General features: G+C 39.6%; 1 protein-coding gene across 1 annotated transcript in view; it reads right to left on the reverse strand.

Moving 5' to 3' along the window:
• The window catches only part of ACSBG1 (acyl-CoA synthetase bubblegum family member 1), a 36766-nt gene that overhangs the window by 13344 nt on the left and 2885 nt on the right, over positions 1 to 20537 (reverse strand). The window contains exons 2-6 of the mRNA XM_014251247.2: positions 14583 to 14665; positions 6046 to 6263; positions 5322 to 5410; positions 4440 to 4560; positions 597 to 677 (exon numbers count right to left, since the gene is read on the reverse strand). Of these exons, the coding sequence (XP_014106722.1) occupies positions 597 to 677; positions 4440 to 4560; positions 5322 to 5410; positions 6046 to 6263; positions 14583 to 14665 (592 nt within the window). The remainder of the gene's footprint in view (positions 1 to 596; positions 678 to 4439; positions 4561 to 5321; positions 5411 to 6045; positions 6264 to 14582; positions 14666 to 20537) is intronic.

Here is a 20537-nt window from a genome sequence, read left to right on the forward strand (position 1 = left end):
TGTTCTATATCAATATGTACACTATTGGAACAGTAACAGTTTATTATTAAGTTATATGCAAGACATAAAAAAACACAGATGAGTTTTTTCTTATCAGATTATGAAAACTGCAAGTATTTAAAATATTTAAATGCTGTTCAGTGTTCATTATATTTTTATAGACTGAATAAATTATTTTCAATATATTTTTCCACAGTTAAAGCTTTTCAGCCTAAAATCTGATGATTAGTCCAGTTAAAATACTGGATTCTTTAAAAATTGCTGAATTCATATGCATCAGGGAGCAATTTTATTTTTAACCATTTGAGAGTACACATTCCCACCTAAAACCTACAGGTGTTTTAATAACCTAGTCAAGTTAAATATCAGGAAGACACAAGACAGACAGTAAAGCAAATATTTTAAATGTGAAGTATCAAAGATAAATCAACACAAAAAGCTGATAAAGCTTTTGAATGTGTTGGCTGGAACACAGCAATGCATTCTAAATGGTATATAATCACAGTAGAAATTTATCAAATAAATAATACCCCATGTATTAACTGGTAATACCCCATACATTTTTTGGTTATGCCTCTATTCTAGTATTCACTCACCATGTACAAATTTGGATGTCTCTCTGCAATGGAGTCCTTATATAGCACCACAGCCTTCAAGTGTGGCAAGCGATTCCAGATCTGTTGCATTTTTTAAAACAAAGTTATTATTTATTATTCATGTCTTGTGTGGGCTTTTATCCACTCTAATGTTGCCAAAACTGTAATGGCTTGACAGCCACAAAAACCTCCCATATTCCTCCACCTCCAAATATTCTCCCCTAAACTCATCACCAACTAGCTCAACTAGAGGCAGAGGGAAGTGGGAGGGAACTACACAGTCTACACAGACTACACAGTCTGCTCCAGGAAATCTAGTTTCAGTCAAAAGGTTTAAAAAGTGAAAAATACACTAGAAATGGCTCCTCAGCATCCTTCTCATAATGCACAAAAGGGCACATATAGAAACAGTGCAGGTCAAGCTAGAAGCTGATCCTCACCTGTGATTACTAATAAAGTCCCTCAGTAAAAACTGCCATTCAAGTGCTAATAAAAGTTCTGCTTCCTTAAGGAAAAAAGCAAAGGAAGCTGTACACACATTGTAAGGATAAATAAAAATAGAAAGCTGCAGGCTTACAGGCAGACAGCAGTGATTTTGTGCTTTGCATAGCCTGCAGGAAGCATTGATTTCACAGAATTCTGTGGGATCCCATGCCTCACAGACACCTTTCAGTTAATCACATTTTGAACTGAATTTTGCCAATACAAAAGCAGTGGCTTGATAGTAGCCAGTATGTACATATTATTAGGAGGACAGCAATTGAGATGTTATTATTTCAGTCTTGAGTTCCAGAAAAAAAGTTTCAAAAAACCCTCTGCTGGATAAAGCAGTGCTGGCCAGAGCTCTCTTATTCTACATAATGTGTATGAACCAAACCCCTCGAGTTATTCCATTTGGATTCTTCTCTCCATGTTCACAACAGCTGTAGTGGTTTAGGTTCACTAATCTGAGTTTCCTGACCAAGGCACCAAACAATGTGGTGGGTTTAGTGCTGGCCAAAATCACCAGTGCACCCACTAGAATTACTCACCCATTTCCTGTTGTGAATTATGAATTAGGAGGAGGGCAAAACAGCCTCAAAACTTAAAAGGTATGAAGAAAACTTTATTAACAGAACTAAAAGAACAAAAATAATCAGAATAAAACCTTCAGAATACTTTTTCTCCCCCTGCCTGACTCCTTTTCTTTCCTAACTGACAACATAGAGACAAAGCCTGGGATTTTAAATCAGTTACTACCTCTACAATAGTCTTTCATCAGTTTTTGTAGGGAGAGGAGTTTTCTCTTGCCATGCCACAGAGACTTCTCAACATGAAACAGTTCTCTTGTAGCTTTTTAATTTCCATGAATAGCAGCCGCCCAGGAAAAAAAAAATCTGCAATTGTGAAGCTCCTCCCATTTTCACAGCCTTCCCACAGCTGAGTGAATAGGTCATGTCAACTTATGGGGTACTATTTTAAGGATGAGCTGTTCAAAAGCAAAGGTTCTCTTCATCTATCTCTGTGATAATTTTTATTTCTGAGAACAGAAGTCTTCTTCTTCTTCTCTCCCTGGGGGCAAAGGGTCTTCATCACTCTCATCTCTCTAAGCTTCTCACAGAATCACAACTTCTTCAACATCTACTTTGCTTCATCATAGATGCCTCTGCTCACATCCACAGTTTGAATACTCCATCCCCCCACACTTTCTCATGAATTAAAGGTGAATATTTTAGTGTGTCATAGTCCATCTCCATGGCCTTACCAAAAGAATTTTCAGCCCCAATACTGGGGCATCTCCTCATTCTCCTTCCATCTGGGACTTGACTCCTCCTTTACTGACTTTGGTGACTTTATATTGTCTTCTATGTATCTTCACTCTGTCCTTTTCTCTCCTTTGAGAGAGGATCAAAAGGTCTGCAAGTCTGTGCAGTGAAGGAGTGAGTATCTTGCCCAGAGCTGCAGATGATCATGATGATTTCTGCCAGGCAGTGTCCGAAGCAGTCACGGTGATGGATTTCAGGCTGTGCAGGGCCCCTTCCTCTGCCCAGCAGCTGCTGGGGCTGCACAGGGGGGGCCGTGGCGGAGGGGACCTGGCCCAGCCCAGAGCTGCTCCTGGGGCCCAGCGGAGCCCAGCTCGGTGCAGGCTGACAGCAGGGGCACAGGGCTTAGTGTCAGTGAGATGTTAGCAGCCGTGGCCCCGCAGCCTCCCACCCCCTGCCTGGCCACCGCTGGGGTCCGGTCTCGGCCCAGCCAGGACGTGCAGGCCGCGGAGGGGCCAGCCAGAGCAGAGCCCTTCCAAGGCCGGTCACCTTTCAAGGCCAGAAGCAAGAGAGAGATTTCCTGGCCTTGCCCGTTTTTAAAATGTGGATTTCACAAAGGCGGACCCAGCTTCTAAATGGTTTAATACATTGTCAATTCTCAGAGCTAGCCAGCTGTTGGTTTTTTCTAGGTACAGAGGAAGCTTTTAGCAGCCTCCTCCTAAAAAATTGTCACACTATTGTCACAGTACAGCTGGCCTGGACTGGACAAAGTAAATCTGAGCATAACACAAATCCAATTTGGCTGGCCTGGTTCATGCCTGAACATGTTCCCAGAGAAGTTACAGGAGACCCTCAGCCATCTCCATCCAAGCTGAGAAGTAAGCACATCACTGGCCAGAGATCTGGGCAGAAAGAGATCCCAGCCAATAGATAGCTAAGCCTGGGAGTTTTGAGTCAAGTATAAAAGTGAGCTCTGCATAATGAACAAAGCTGTTTTGTCTCATGAGAATCTGGTTCATGAGTTGTGGAGTTTTCATCTTCCCACCCACAACCAGCATGTTACCAAAAAAATCATTTCTGTGGGTGGCTTCTTTCCTTCTCACCAAATATCAATTAATGCAAAACCAGGAAAAGAGCATAGCCTGGTATTGTGTCAATGGCACTGCAAGAAGGTTTGTCTGACTGTGGGTTTTTATAGAATACTTAAAAAAATCTTCCTCCATATTGCATATAAAACATAACTACAAAATACAAAGTAATTAATGAACAGCATATATGAAATACACTTGAAAAAAAAAAAACAAAAAAAACCCCATATTTTCTCTCTTGCAGGTATGTGGTTTTGGCAGAAAGCTCCATCATGGAGGGCCCTCCTGCTTCAGCAAAGAGTGCCATTTGGTGCAAGTTTGATGAGTCCACAGGCCTCCCTCAATATCTGACAGCCAGACAAGCCCTTCCCAAGAGCTGCCTGTGCTCCTCTCCCAAGTCACCTGGCCATCAAATCGGTCTTTCCATCTGGCACTGCTGCTGAAAGGCAGGCCCAGCTGCCCAAGAGTTCTGTCAAAATTGAGATTGTTCACTTATGGAGGCTCCTGCTTTCTCACTAAGGTCTGTCTAATGTTAACCATGATGCCTCCAAAGTGCAGTAAACCCAAGAGCCTTAATGGCTGATAGTACAAGCAGGAAAAGATGATAACTTGGAAGGAGTATCATTCTCTTATAATTCTGAACACTGACATCTTTAACATTTAAATGGCAGACCTCTACAAACCTGCATCAGCATAATCTCTTCCATTCAAGTGGACTGTGCTTTTCCAAACAGAATCAGGTGGTGACAGTAAAAACATGGGATTAAAATGTGAGTTTTCTCAGGTAAGCCTGCAGTGAACCATCCAGTGAGCTCTCTGCTGGTGCCACAGACACTGCAGAGGGTCAGAGTCACCCATGAGCTCTAACACAAGATACCAGATTTCTGAGTAACAATACACACCTCACAAAGAAAGGTTTTATGACACAGAGAGTGTACATGGTATTCAGGACCAATACAGCATTGAGAAATTAAAAATTGTGGTTTCTCAGTAATCATTCAGCCACCTTGTACCTGCATTATCTTGTCCAGCTGTTTCTGATTTTCCACAACCATTACATCAGTCTTGCTGTCATGAGCAATGTAGTGACAGGCCTCTGGAGAATTGGTTGTATAAATTCCTGTGACAATTCCTCTGCATCAAAAAATTTATATATATTTAAGAACATACATTTATATGCATACACACACATATACATGCATGTAGTATCAAAAGAGAATAATAATCAAAGTTTGGAAGAAACCTGAAGGTATGAAGATATGGAAGCAAACAGCAGGACAGCTCTAATGTTCGTTTCACATATTCAGATATACATGAATCTCTGATTTATGCACATTGCAAAAACTAATTTCTGAACTATTCAGTAGAAGATGCTGTAGGTTAGGACTCAGTGTTTTAACTCAGTTAAGGTTACACAGGAGTTAGCTCGGGAAGTGATAAAAAAATCTCCACTTATGTCCTCTTTTTGTTCAAGCTGTGCACAGATACCAATTTGGATTTCATTGGTACAGAACAGTTGAAGAAGTAATATCCCAATTAACAGGTATCAAGACAGAAGAAATCAGAGTAGTTAATAGTATATTATTATCATTAATACAAATGAGTGATTCTCATTAGTTTCCCACATCTTCCATTGATAGGATCCTGTACAACAGCTTCTGTGTGACTGTCATGGTTAAGCCCATGGCAAACAGGAGCTATTTATGAGTGTCTGGACTATTTGGGATATGAGACTCCAGCAGGCTGCTGAATATGTTAATCAGTAGCAACACAACTTCCAAGATATGACACAAAATACTTGATACTGACTTGATACATTTCCTAGCAAAACAGAAATCCCCAAATTCCCCTCAAAAATTAACCCACCCAAGCACCTCCCCCCCAAAATATCTTACCCAGCAAAAATAGCTCCAACAGCTGAGATGAACCATTCTGGAGAATTAAATCCAAGAATTGCTACAGTATGGAATCGTTCAAGACCAAGCTTAAAAATAATACACATTAGGTTATATAATATAGGCCCACAGGAGAGAAACATGCATACAAATATAAACCATGGAAACTTTTGATTTATTATTACAGTAGTGACAAGGCATGTGAAAGCATGTTTTGGTATCCATAGCAAGCCTGGTATTTATCAGCAATTAACAGGATGTGAATTTTCCACTACCTTCTCCTGTCTCTCTCTGCTGCCCAGCAAGGCCCAAGACCCATTTCAATATGACCAAGAGCATAATGAGTACTAATATTACCCTACATTTAGAATGTTTTAAAGACTGTCTTTATCTCACCAAACTTATGATAGCAGTTTCCCCCTATTTTTCTTTTTGGATCTTAAGGCCTCATGCTGAGCTCTGCACCCATGTCCTAGAGACACAGTGCAACACAGCAGCTCCTCACTTGCAGTCAAGGTTCCCTGACAGCAGTGTTACCTCTGACCAAAACTCATTGTCATCATCATCATTTCAATGAAGAATATGACTACTGATCTTCAAGTAACACAAAAAACCTCTTATATATTGTGGAGTTTGGGGTTGGGGTTTTTTTGATAAGTTTTTTTGGGGGTTTTTAAAGAAGACTAAAGGATTAAAGGCATTGGTTTTGATTTCCTGTACCTACCTTCAAGAAGCTCTTGGCTGCTTTCCTAGAGAGACAATAATATTCTGAAAAAGTTATTTTCTCCCATTTTCCATTCTTTTTGCTGGCCAAAGCATTAAGGGATCCATATTTTTCCACACTCTCCTTGAACATCTGATGAACTGTTATGGGAGTCTCTGGGCATGAGTTATCTATTCTCAGTCTAACTCTGCCATCAGCAAAAGAAGTCCACAGGGACTCTGGAAGGGAAAGCACCATTGTCAAGATAATCTGTAATTGAAAAATACCATGTGACTGTGTATCAGAAGGCAAGAGGACTGAATAAAAATCATAGGACTAAGCACAACTCTGGCACTTCCCAGCTCTTGAGAGAAGGGCTTTCCAATTTTCTTATTATCAAATATACCATGTAGAAAGCAAAATCTTTATTTCTTATACTTTGTTCTGCATCTTGAATAAAAGTACCATACAGAATTATGTTGATGATCTGTGTGTTGCAGGCACATTTTCAGTTTCAGAAGAATCTGCCTGTGCTCAGCTCTGCACTCCCCCTTGTTCCAGGGGAGTAGCTGGTGAATCAGAAGGCTAAAGAGATACAAAAGATATGAAACCTTCACCCCTGTTCAGTAACCAAGCTCCTTTTGCATGTTATCTCTTCCCTACCTCCTGCCCCTCCAGCTATTCTCCTTCATCCTGTCCCTCTTTGCTGCTACTTCCTACAGTTTTTCCCTCCATCATCTGCCCATGTTCTAATGTGTCCATTCCACTCACTCCTGTCTCGCCCTGGTCCCATGGTTCCATTTTTCATCTTCTGCTCTTGTCCTCCTCCCTGTCTTTATGCCATCCACTTTTCCCTCCCTGTATTTTTTTCTCTTCTTCTTTTACATGACAAAGATGCAGAGTACCAACAAATGTCACTTGGCTCTCACCACGGGTGCCAAGGACTGGGACAGTCCCTGGCAATCACAAGAAATGTCTGCCTCAAAGGCTCTCCTTGCAAGAGGCTGAGTATGAATACACTCCTTTGAGGATCTAGGGGTTATAAGCTGGCAAAATTCAGGTGAATTCTCACAAGGAAAGCACAAACCCTCCCATGACTCCCTCGTCAAACACTTCCCATACTTATGAACAAAACAGTACAAGAACATTTTAAGAACACTTTTTTCCTTTGATTTTCTTTTATAAATGAAGCAATATTTATAGCATAGGCATAAAAAATGGATATATTCTACAGTGAGCTGGTGAAAAAATTTCAGACCAAAGTGCTTGGGTTTGTCAGAATGAGAGTAACAGAAAACACTACTTTTTGTAATTCCTAATAGAAGTTCATAAGCATAATTGTATTTTACTACACCTATGAACAGCAAAAACTATAAAGCAAGCTCAGTTAGTATTTGTGCTGTTTCCTGCCACCTCAGTGGCTGAAAAATAATGGTTTTGGACTGTTCAAAAGTACAACATCCATCACACTCCTCTCCAATACTATTCTAGTTGCTTCAGAGGTCTGGGAACTGCCTCTCTGAGCACTTTTGGCAATACAGGAACACATCAGCCATAGCTGAGGTCCACACCAGTGCTTTAGAACACAGTTGCAGCCTCCCTCAAAGTCAGGCTTGCAGTCTGCACCGAGAGCCAGAGGCACAGCAAAATACTGCAAGCTCACAAACATTCCATTCCATTCCATTCCATTCCATTCCATTCCATTCCATTCCATTCCATTCCATTCCATTCCTGCTCCTGGCTGGCAGACTTTCATTGTTCTCTTGACAAACAGAAGGTCCTAATGACAACAGTAAGTACAAATAAAGCTGCTTCATCTCCATGCACTTTCATTTTCTCATGTGTAAATTGAACATTATGATTTTTAAAACATAGGTGTGGAGCTGTGCTTAGGTCAGTGGAGAAAGGGCATCATAAATTCAGACAGTTTAGAAACAAATAGCTCTGAACAAGTTTAGGTAATAGACAGACTTTATCAAAGTGTAGGCAGTAGGCCCAATAAATACTTCATGAGTCAAGAAGGCAAAGCAGCTGTTTCTGCACTTAATCCCAATGCAGGTATGAAAAGGATGAGAGGTAAGACCTGTCAAAGACAGAAGCTATTATTAATCCAAATGTTTATTGTCTGCAGTGACACACCAAAGCCCAGATGAAAAACTCTATATATAGCTGTTCTGGCTTCTAAAACAAAGGTGTCAGGAACTGCAGGTGTGCTTAGACACAGGCAGGTGACTGCCCTGCTCAAAATAAAATCATACCATACAGAGCTAAAATACAACATTCTGGTCAATTTATTAAAAACATTCCTGAATAAAGAGTACTTCTCTTGAAAGAAACTGAAAATATTAGCAACATTCCTACAATAACACTACAGAAGTTGCATTATTAGTCTTTTCACTTCAGATGTGCACCAGATAACAGCACAGTTCCCATAGAATAATGAAAAACAATCAAATCCCTGAAATACCCATACATAAAAACCAAAAAAGTACTTGAAAACTGGGTTTCCTTTTGTTTTCCTTATGCAGGTTTTTCTGGTGTTAAAAAGGCATCTTGGATTCATATCAAAGACAACAGAATGCCTTTCAGACACTCTGTGCATCACCTTAATAATACTCAAGATACAGCACAAACAAATACAAACCTGAATGCCCATTCAGTGTCTGCTTTTGCACATATTTTCAGGTAGATCTTAAATCTCAAAACAGTTCTGAAATATCAATAAGCCAAATAATTCTAGAAATCTAATTAGTCTGTCCCCAGAGTTAGTAAAAACAACAGAACATGAACAATATATTCCTCTGTCAGTTTGCAGAGGGATTTTGAGCAGAGGGCTCATTCTTTGTAGAAAGTGTCTGGGAAGGAATGCCTGGCTAAATACAAAATGCATCAATTATAAACATTGGGAGAAGCAAAACAGGTGTTCTGCCTAAGTAGCATCTGAAAGTTAAACTGCAATGTGCAGGCTGGAAATCAATTCAGTACCTCCTGAATCCAAAGTGGAGATGAGAATAAAACCCCTCAATATACACTATTAGCATTGGTAGATTATACAACTGTAGCTTCACAGAGTCCAAGATAAAAAACCAGCAATCCAGCTCAAAGCACTTGATGCTAGCGAAAGTTTTCTGTATGCAAGCAAGAAACAGTTGTTCCTTTCCTCTTTCTTCCACTCCTGCTACCTGCATTACGCTTCGTACTCAAAATGCTTTTTCATCCACTACTATGAGACCGTGGTTCATGTCCTCCATATGAATTCTGAAGGTCAGAGATGTTGCAAAAAGATTTCTGCTTAAAGAAGGCTATATTGTCAAATAAAACAAAAAGAGCAGAGATTTTATTCCAGTAAAAAAATCTGGACTGTCACTGTTTGAGGCTCTGGAAGGACATTTTTTTCCCTATGTCATTCTCCTCCAAGGCCAAGAACTCCATAATCAGACTTAATTTTCCATGTTTCACTGTCTTCCCTGCCAAAGTAAGAGACATCTTGGGGTAGTCTCATTCATTAGTTATAACAGGATGATTGTATTGCAGCCTCTCCTGGGAACTGTTCTAAGAAAAGCTGATCTAAATACCTGGGATTTAGGTGGGCTGTTTTCCCACTAAGATGGAAACTAAAGTGAAAATTTTCAACAAGGAGCTTTACAGGAGGATAAAAGTAGTTATGAACCACTTAAAAGGTACACTTGGAGTTTTCAACTGATCTGATACAATACAATCCTAAACTTATTCACATGGACATGTGAATACTGTGTTACAAAAGTATATTTGTTACTCAAATATTTTCTGCCAAGTTTGAAATGATCCATAACATAGAACACATTTTGTATTTTTAACAGCCAGTTTATTCCTTCCACATGTACAATGGGAGGCTCTGACATGGTACAAGCCCAGATAGGAAAAATTATTTTAAACAGACAAATAACAATTTTTATTTTTTTTTTCATGAATAATCAGTCTGGCTGAAACTGCTGGACCTCTGGGATACATGAAGGAGACTGTGTAGTAGTTAAAAAACAAAGACAAGCAAAATACACTAATCCTACAGCTTAAAGATAATATCATTAGTGAAACCTTCTCTCTGTTTACTACCTGACAAGTATTCTTGTGACTGCCAGCAAGGATTTGAGAACGTAAATAAATTCAGATGCTTATGGAAGAACAGCTCTGAGAGTCATAAAATGCAAAAGACCCAAGGTCACCTTTCAGACAGATAAACAGACAGGCTGATTATGGAATGGCCCTGCTGCATGATCTGAGCAACTCCAATTCCATAGATGTGCCCTGCGAATCAAGAAGTAAACCAGTAATTTAACTTCTGCTTGAAAATTAATCAGATTTAATTCACAAAACAGAGTCTTGATTATATGCCAGATGCTGCAAAACATCCCTCTGCCCTAATGACGAGAGAAGGAATTCAGCTCTTTGCTGGAGGCATTCCTGTCATCATCCAAGATTCCACTGCTATGATGCCATCACATTCTGCTGACAACAGAAATACACCATCCCTCCTCTCCCCCACTATTTTTTACTTTTCTTCAAGATGTCTGCGACCCTGAAAGATTAACTTCATTTTAGTAAAAGCTGGAGCTGAGTACAGACTGTTTAGAGTCTGAGAACTTGGCACCCATGTCAAACTTCTCCTTGTGCCAATAAACAGATTAAACAAAGGTACAGAACTTTGGAATTTTAAATGAACCTGGAAGTCTCAGCCAGTCTAAACACATAGTGATTCTTCTAATAAAACACACAAACCAGCTCCTGTGGCTTGCCTTGCCATGGCTGGGGGAGGAAAAGGGTTTTCTGCTATATTACCAGCTTTCCACAATAAACAAATTTTACCCTCTCTAACAGAAAAGTCAATAAATAGAGGAAATATATTGAAATTTAAATTTAATTTTTAAATTAAAAACACAGAGAAATATTTAAATTAATGGAAACTTCTACTTTTTCCACCGGAGGAAAAGGGAACAATTATTAATTACAATAAAATATACTGCTCTTCACATCAGTAAACCCCTACAGTGTGGATCAGAGAAATAAGATATCCTCCAAAGAATGCCTCCATGAGCTTATGTGAGGGAGTGGTGCATCAGGACAAGTACAAAATAAGCTTCATAACAATACTGACGCTTCTAAAACTGATTACAATGCACCAAAATGAAAGCATGTGGAGGGTGTAATCAGGAGGAAACATCACTACAGAAACATTGCCCAGGCATGCAGGAATGGAAAGCCAAAACTCAGAATTTAAATTGGTGAGTAATGTGAAAAGTCACAAGAAGGGCTGTTACAAGGTACAGTGGCAACCAAAGGGAGAACCAGTGATGTGGGCAACTCACTGACACAGGACGTGCAAAGGGCTGATGCTCTCAGTGCCTTCTTCACCTTGATACTTACTGGCAAGGTCCAGCTTCAAAATGCAGAAGAAAGAGGATTCAGAAAGCTAAGGGCCAATCAGGTTCACCTCAGTCCATGGAAATGCTATACAACAAACTCTCCTAGAAATCATTTTGAGCTATAAAATGGTGACTGACGCCAGCCAGAATGGCCACCCTTGACTTGGCCCTGGTAAATATAACCCACCTGCCTTCCAAGATGAGTTGACTGGCTCTGAATTGCTGACAGCAGCAGCACATTGCATACTCTACCTTTAATAAGGTCTTTGACAACTTCTACATAGCCAGGAATCTTTGGAAGGTTCGAACCAGCTGCAATTGGAGGAACAGGTAGATAAAAAAATTGACCGGATAAGTAGTTTTTAAGAATGGTGGTCAGCAATTCTACATCTTGTTAGCAGTCAATTCCAAGTGACATTCTTCAGGAGTTACTTGTAAGAATGAAACTGTTCAGTGATGGTTCTGCTGTCATGGACAATAAAATGCACCCTCAGCAGCTTCAGTGAGCAAACTTGAGGAAGTGACCAACAAGATAAAAGGCAAGGCAGCCATCCAGATGGACCTCAGCACACTGGAAGAATGGGCTGATACGACCCAAAAGCTTGACAGGGGTGAAGGCAAGTCTTACACTCCAGGGAGGACAGCCCAATGTCACAGATGGGCTGGATGCCAGCTGGTTCAGCAGGAAAATCCCTGTGGTTCTGGTGGACAGGTTGGCTGCCAGTCAGTTGTGTGCCGCAATGGAGATGAAGGCTAACTACACCCATGGCTGCACTGGCAAGATTATAGCCAGCAGACCAAGGAAAGGGATAATTTCCCCCTACTCAGTGCTCCTAAGGCTGCTCCTGAGACAGTGTGCAAGAGAGAGATCCTGAAAAGCAAGCTGGCACAAGCCCAAAAGAGGGACTCCCAGGCAGTCAGGGGCCTGGAACACACCATGTACAAGAATCCCTGCTGGAACTGTTTCCCTAGTCTAGAGAGGATAAAAAATTAATCTACCTGCAGTTTGTTAAAGACTGAAGCAGGTACTACACAGAAAACAGATTCTCCTCGGAGGCACACAGCAGAAGGACAAGAGGCGATGGACATGAGCTGCTGCAAGGAAAATTCTTGCTGGATCAAGAATTTCACAATGCAGGAGACTCAGCCTAAGAAGAGGGACTGAGAAGCTGTACAATTTCCATCCCTGGAGTTTTTCAAAACTCAGCTGAACAAAGCCACAAGGCTTCCTACAAGCAGAGAGATGTCCTAGTTGCCCTCCAGTGCTCTTTTCCAACATAAATTATTTTGTTGATTCCATCAGTATAAAACCAGCATGGATGAATTCTCTTCTAACTTCACACTGGTTTTAAGTCAATATAATGCCTGCTTCCAACAGTAAGGGTACTCTGGATTTACATATGCTCTGACCTGCTTCCACAGGAATGAACTTCTGTATGTTGGTAAAAAGGAACAGGGAAAAAATTCCAGAACAACCTGTGGTCCTCATTAGATTAATTTACTGCCAAGGTTGCAGAATATATCAACTATAAAGTGAGGAAATCAGTTCTGAACAAGTAGAAAATATCAGAATCTCCTCCTTTTCTCTTTACATACAATGTAGCCCCCCTGCAATCAGACACTGAACTTCCTTCTCATGAAAGATCTTCTGTGAGGAGTTTTTGAAATTCAGCCCTCACTTCACCACTCAGCATCTGCATAGCAGTGTGATGTTTCCAAGTTAAACACTGCTTCCCATTTAAATGGATAACAAGTAGTGCCACAGATTCCCAAAGTTAAATAGAAGACAAAGTCTAACAAATTGCAAGCTCCTGATTCATCAACTAGAAACATATCTAAACACCAATAAAGGAACTGCTTCATTAAAATGGATGAGGTGTGACTTGTGTTTGCAGGACAATTACAATGGAACAGCTGGAATGGCTTCTACACTTAGCTGTTCACCTCACCATTGTGGCAGAGGCTGTGGTCACCTCTGCAGGAGTGGCTGAATGACATGTGCCTTCCTGCCTGAGCACTGCTTTACAGCCCAGCTTACTTCTCTAAATTGCAGCCAGCAGCAACCTCTGGGAGAGAAGCAGGTAGGGAGCTGACAGCATTAACCACTGTCCCAGATAAATTCTTAGGAAAAGAGGTCAGAGCCTTCACAAGCACACAAGCAAGCACTCTGCAGAATCACAGTCTCAGTGACAATCTACATAGATAATGTGTGGCTCAAACAGTTCAATAAGATAACCTGTAAATTTGAAGACAGGAGTTTGTTATCACCTTTATTCATCCACATTTATTTGCTGCTCACTGAAAGCATATAGCTAGCAGCTCGATTCTTGGAAAGAACCCTACTGTGTATCAAAGACCTGCCAATTGAAAAGTAACTACATATCCATACACATAGATATTTATACACATATATAATGATCTGATTGATCTATGTAGCAATCTTGCATGCAGACTTTATACACATATAAAGTCTGCATGCAAGATTGCTACATAGATCAATCAGATTGCTATGGGCTCATTGCTTCAGTTTTCTCCTAGAACAACTATTCTGTTTCAATGAGCACATTTAGATACCAGTAGCAGCCTCACCAAGGCAACAGGGAGCTCTCTTGGGGCTGCAAACCTTCCAAAGAACCTCAGAAAGTTCTGGTAGCAAACCTCCTTTAAGCCACACAGCAGCACGTCCAGGCAAACCATTCAGCACCGCGGTTGGATTAAATGACACCAGTGTGCACATGCTCTGATACAACACTGAACAGACCAAAGCACAGATATTCCTTTAAAGTCTCCAGTCATTACACTGCACACCAAATCCTCCCCAGGTGACAGCTGGTGAGTAGGCTGTGATGCCAAAGGTAACCCAACAATGTGCACGATTCCCAATGGGATCAAGTTACTTTTCATTTTTATCTAGTCATCATCTCAAATACAGACAAACACTGTCAGAAACTATAAAATCCATGCAAATTTACAAGCAACTCCTGGAAATTGTTCAGTAGCCCTGACCCACTTCACTTTTATTTTAATTTTGTCTTTCATTATTTGAGCCCCGAGAAATTGTCAGTCAAAACCTGCTAGAACAGACATTAAAATGACTTTAAAAAAAAAATAATTCTAGTAAGAGCTTGACTTTCCAAGGATCATCTTTTACATGCTTACCTGCTGGCTCTATGCCTTCACCCTGGGTGTCCTCCAAATGAGGCAGTTGATCCCTGCAGACAGTCTGTGCATCTGTAAAGGTTCTAAAAGCAAACAGAAGTATTATCCAGGAGCACTAGTAGGATCTACTACAATCAACATACAAATATGCAATATGGATATCAAAAGGTAAACGAAAACACAGCTTGCCAGCACTTTGAAATTCAAGCAGGTGGAATTAGAAAACTCAGAGCTATCAAATACATTTTGACTGTGTTGCAAACTCCACTACAACCTAGTTAAATGGAAATGCCTTCACCCTAAGGATGACCCTCTTTATTTCATGCTTTTGGTTTCAACACCATGGAATATACCAGATGAAGACACTAACTTTGAACCTCAGAAAGTGTGAGGTATGAAGTAGGAAGAATTAATTACCAGTCTTAACCCTGATCATACTGACATTGCTAATATCACATCTTGTAAATTGTCACTGTTGATACTTGTTGAAGCTCTGAAGTAAGGGGGTGTTTTTATGCCAGGAAGAGAAGGCAATTTAGTTATTAGTAATACTAATAACACTAATAATACTAATACTTAGAAGAAGAAGAAAGAATACTACTACTACTACTACTACTAATAATAATTTCACCAACACAAGAAATTATCATTAACACATGGATGAAATTAACTTTTCCTAAAAGTAAACAGACCAAGTTTAAAGCACAAATTCCAACCCAAAAAGTCTGTAATGTGACAGACTGCTAAGAATTCCATGAGCAAAATATCTAAACAATAAGCATTTAGAAATTACTGAATATAGCGATGCACTGCAGATTATTCATGAATAGCAGCATAAAGATTTTTTAATTTAACTAATTTCATTTCATAGAACAAGGAGGCTAGGATTTGCTTCATTCCTTCTCCATAGGTACAACAGAATAGTCCTGAGTGAAGCTCAGGAAGTCCTTCCCCTCCACAGTGTAATAAATTAACTCAAAATGTAGAAAAGGAAAATTGAAACAATGCTCTTCACAGCTTTCAAATAAATATCCTCAAAAGCAGTTTTTATACAGTGGTGACAGGGAGCAAACAGCAGGACCAAACACTACACCAGGCACTATTTCCCATTTTATATTAACAAACACTTGTAAAATATTTAAATATGTGGGACACTCCTAGAATTTATTATTTATCACAATGAAACTGAACTGTAAAAAAGCCTTAGCCAAGGTGTATCCACTTTAAAGGAATTCAGCAGACTATGTAACTCTTCACCCATCAGAAGTGACAACAACAGTTCTTTTCCTGCTCAGTCCCTCCCAACAAGTCCCCTTGGAGCAGGGCACAGGTCACAAAAGCAGCTAAAGGAAAACAAGGAGTCATCACTAATCTTGCCTGTGAGGCTATTTCCTCTCTTGTTAATGGCATAATGGCACAAAACATGAAAGGGCTTGTCTGATAAGCAGAATGGTCACTGGCTTGGTGAAGGCAGATGCTGATGAGAAACTGAGTCATTTAAATAAAGGAAGGGATTATCCTGCATTTTGAAAGGTAAGCCTGTGTTTGATATGCGGAAGAAATGGTGACTCAATGAAGTGGGATTGCAAAGACCGAATGACAGACCAGGAAGACTTATTTGGGAATAAAACCAAAACAAAACATCTGAAATAACTTTAAAACATATGTTTGTCTGCCATCTCAAAGCACTTGATATAATTCTTGATTATTTTCCTATTTTAAAGAAAAAACATATTTGATGTTTAGCAATCCAGTGCAACCTTTTCCTTTAAATATCTTGTGAATATTACAGCTTTTTATTATTTTACAAAACAAATAAACTGAAGTCTTGGTCCAAAGATAACTGAATGTCACTTTTGATGAAAACAAAGAGCAGAAAAACCTTCTGAATAAAACAACTCTGATAGTAATGTATCGGAAAAGCCTCACTTGAAGATACTAAAAACTTTAATAAACATCATTAATTACTTTTCTCAGATTAATATCTCCTTAGTTTGCTTTATTCTTATCTGTTATAAGATATTGGTTCAGTTTACATTATATTCTCTTTATAGAAAAACAGCCAACCAACGTCTGAACTTCTGGACTTCCTCTAGTAATGCTTCAATGCAAAAGTTCTATGAGGATCTCTAACATGTTCAGGATCATCCTGAGTGTTAAAATTGGTAACACTCTATGCAAGGTAGTTCTTACCTGTCCCCATGAACCAGGCAGCTCATTTGAGAGTGACTTTTTTGCCCTGAAAGTACAATTAAGAAATTTTCTCTTCCAACAACTTCTGTGTATTATCCAGACCATTGCTTCTGAGAGAAAGAATGTGGCTTTGATGACTCTACTTTAACTTTTTATTAGGAGTTATTCCTTTAAAAATTAAGTAAATGTCCAAGAATGGTTATGGTATTGGGAATTGCTCAAGACGGAACTGAGCAGAATTTGGTGAGGCTGCCTGATCAAGAGCTTACTGAGCATAAATTGCAGCAAGGAGAAAAGGCTCTGCAGAACCACAGCGTAGGGCCAAGACACCCCAGCAGAACCAAAATGCTTTGGATATCTGGACATTGGCTCTTACATTTTTTAGTAAGACTGAGGTTCTGCATAAATTATTCAGTGTTATTAGTGCAGGGCCAGCATCTTCCAAAATCCAACTATCAGTTTAAAGCTGGACTTTCTACATTTGATTTCTGCAAGTTTACAATTCCAAAGGCAATATGCAAAACCCTCTACAAATCACACAGAGCGAGAATTTAACAATAGAGGTCACTTGAACAAGTCAATTAGGATAAACTGAGATAATGTTCCGAAACATAGACCAGTTAGAACCAAAACATATTTCTGTACAACTCCATTAGCATGAGTGACTTTTAAATGACAGTATTTCCTGATGCAATTTGGGTTTGAATTTCAAGGTACCACTATAGCAAATATGAGCTCATGTGCTGCCTGAATTCAACACACTGCTCTCACCTGAGTCGAAAGCACAGCTTAGGCTGGCTGGCTTATCCAGAGGTCTGGGGCAAAGCCCAACACTGCCCAAGCCACTCCCAGCTCCCACCACTCCCCTGTGCACCTTGGATGCTATTCCACACTGAAGCTGTTCTCACACACCAGGCCAACCTGAAAAGCAAGAATCTGAACGTTCTCTATACTGGATTACCAAAGAGAGAGCTTCCTTTCCCTCTGTGTTTCCCTGACTGTAACAGCTCTAGTGAGATTTATTTTTGTGACCCAGCGGAAGCAATGTGTGTGTGAGGTAAAATAATGACTGATGTAACTGACAGCCCTTCCTGGCTGGGCAAGAGTCACCAGAGAAGAAGCATCCAATCTGGATTTGGTGGCATAGCAATTACTGGTTTTATGTGAGTGTATTTGATAGCAACCACTGAATATAGTATCACTTTTATTGTAACTACAGAAACTAAATACCACAGCTAAATCTCTCCACTTCTATCATTACAAAATGACAGTGCTCTTTTGCTAATTGCACACTAGAAAAACTGTTTGTTCTGTTACCATAACAATGCTTAGTGATTAATGGCACTACTTACTGTGCTACTAATTTCCATATTTTTTTGTTGTTGTTTTAAGGGACTTTGGAATTAGCCTTTTCCTTCCACAGGCTCTGTTTCCTGTTCTGAGAATTAGAATTTCTGCTTACACCTCATGCTCTAGGCCAAACACAGTCAGATATTTGCTGTCCTCTAAATTGTTTCCTCATAGTAAAATCTGGTGAACATACAAACAATAAAACTGAAGAGAATCTACTAAGTCAGTCTTTAATATGTTAATAAACTATTTTCTTCTTTGGAAAAAACATTTTACAGAAATTCTAACTTGAATAAGCCTTACAGGATACACTGAGTGTCCTGTATAATTAAGTTGCAGCTTTTCTCTCAAATTTAAAACTATGAAATTTATGTTCTAGAATACATTTTTGCCTTGTTTCTGCAGAGTGATTTCTACTATCACAAACTGCACCACAAGAATATGAACACTGTTATGCAGCCGTCATATTACAATGACATTTAAGGGGAACCTATTCATTAAACAAATTATGTAAGGGAGCAAATAAAAAGACGTCTCATTCTTTTGATATCCCTATTCCTTATCCTATTCCCATTGTTCAACTCCTGTAACCTTGTAAATGTTAAGTTTTTACCAGTCAGGTCTCTACAGGGATTTTTTTATTTCAATTTTAAAAAATCAACCTTTCTATAGAGAGGGTGGCTTTTGCTAAAGTTGCAAAATAAGCAGTTTAACAAATATTACATACATAAATTGTTAATACATTATTCAGGACAAGGTATTCCTTTAGACTTCAGACCACACATTCACCCAGAGCCATATTCTGAGCTTCCAGATGTGTGCTGTCAGATTCACAATGAAGATAACATCTCCTCCTCCCTTTCTTGGTATTTCTGTCGAAGAGGCTTCTCCATTACACAGCTTCTCCACTCCCACCCTACTCCTGGGTACTGTTGTACCATGTGTGAGATCACCATACAGCAAAATATTTTTATTAATTAATTACTTTTATTCTGGTTTAATGGATGAGACATATTCACTGTTGAAGATACTGCATTCAAAACATCCATTATCAGATAAGCTGAGGATGTGATGTGATGCCTAAATTTATAAGAACAGTATGTTCAAGGTGCAAAGCTCTGGCTGTGGTCAACCATGTTACTGCAGTTCAGGTCCACTTCCAAAGCTTTTATTATAAAACTTGCATGATTTTTTTTGCATGATTGCATTATTTTCTGCTTTTGTCCTTTCAAAATCAATTATCCTACGGACTGTCTGCCACAGAGAACACAGCCAATAAGGAGGGAACGCACAGTTACACATCTGCAGAGTGCACACAATTTCTCTGCCCCTTACACTCTGTCCCCTTCCCTAATTTTTTCCAAAAAGCGATCCCGTTCAGCTTCTCCTGGGAGTGCTCTCACAGCACTGCTTCCAGACTCAGTGGCTCTCAGGAAGGCCCACTGCTGTTCTGTGCTCACTGTGATGATCCAAACCAGTGCAGCTCCTTCTTCTGCCTCGCTGCTCCTCCAAGCATAACACCTACAAACTCGCCCACTACCAGAGGCTGCACTCATATGGCAGAGGGCATGTTAATTCTTACAACACAGTCCCCACCTTTCAATTAAACTCCTTTCTCTGCTTGCCTTGCCCAAAGAAATATTTTGTAAGACGCACATGTTTATCTTAGAGAGCAATGTGTGCAGATCCCCATTTGCACAAGTACTTTTTTCTTAAACATTTCTTTGTTGAATTTGCTTTCCTAACTATTAAATATTAATCCTATTTAATACACACAAAAAAATAGTCCAAAGTGGAAAATATACATTTTTCCAAGACAGAACTTCTTCATAAATTTTGTTTTTATGTTTCACTGCTTGCTTCTTGTGAGGACAATTTAATTCCTTCTCTAAACTCCTACAGCTTGGTGGTTTGATTATTTAAGGAATCTATTATAAAGTGGATGATAAAACATCCTTCTTCCAATTAAGTGTCCATCTTTTGCTGTTTCAGTCTTGGTGACAAGTGTCCTAAATATTGATCTGAGAAATTACCCCCTCCAAGCTTTTGTTACATGTTCTCCAGGCCAACCCAGCTATATACATTACACCAGGCTAACTCTCCATTAGAGCTGCTTTGGTGACTGAAAACACTACAGCTGCACATTCTTAAAAACTTTTCATTGGGTGTTAGACATTTTCAACAGCTCATTGGGGCATTTGAATTCAAGATGGAATCATTAAGTACTCATCTGACAACTCTTCTGGCAGCAAAAAGCAGTGGCTTAAATTACCTATGGGTAACCTCTGAAAACTGTAATGATTCTGGCATTTTGCCTAGAGACTTCAGAAACTAAATATCTTCATCTGGATCCCATTCATGAGAAATCCTTTCCCAAATCCCCATATATCCTACAAGAGCCAAATCCAGTAT

The sequence above is a fragment of the Pseudopodoces humilis genome, chromosome 16, assembly GCF_049639895.1.
Source record: "Pseudopodoces humilis isolate 2021_Gansu_Grassland_sample_001 chromosome 16, ASM4963989v1, whole genome shotgun sequence".
In the NCBI taxonomy this organism is placed as follows: domain Eukaryota; kingdom Metazoa; phylum Chordata; class Aves; order Passeriformes; family Paridae; genus Pseudopodoces; species Pseudopodoces humilis.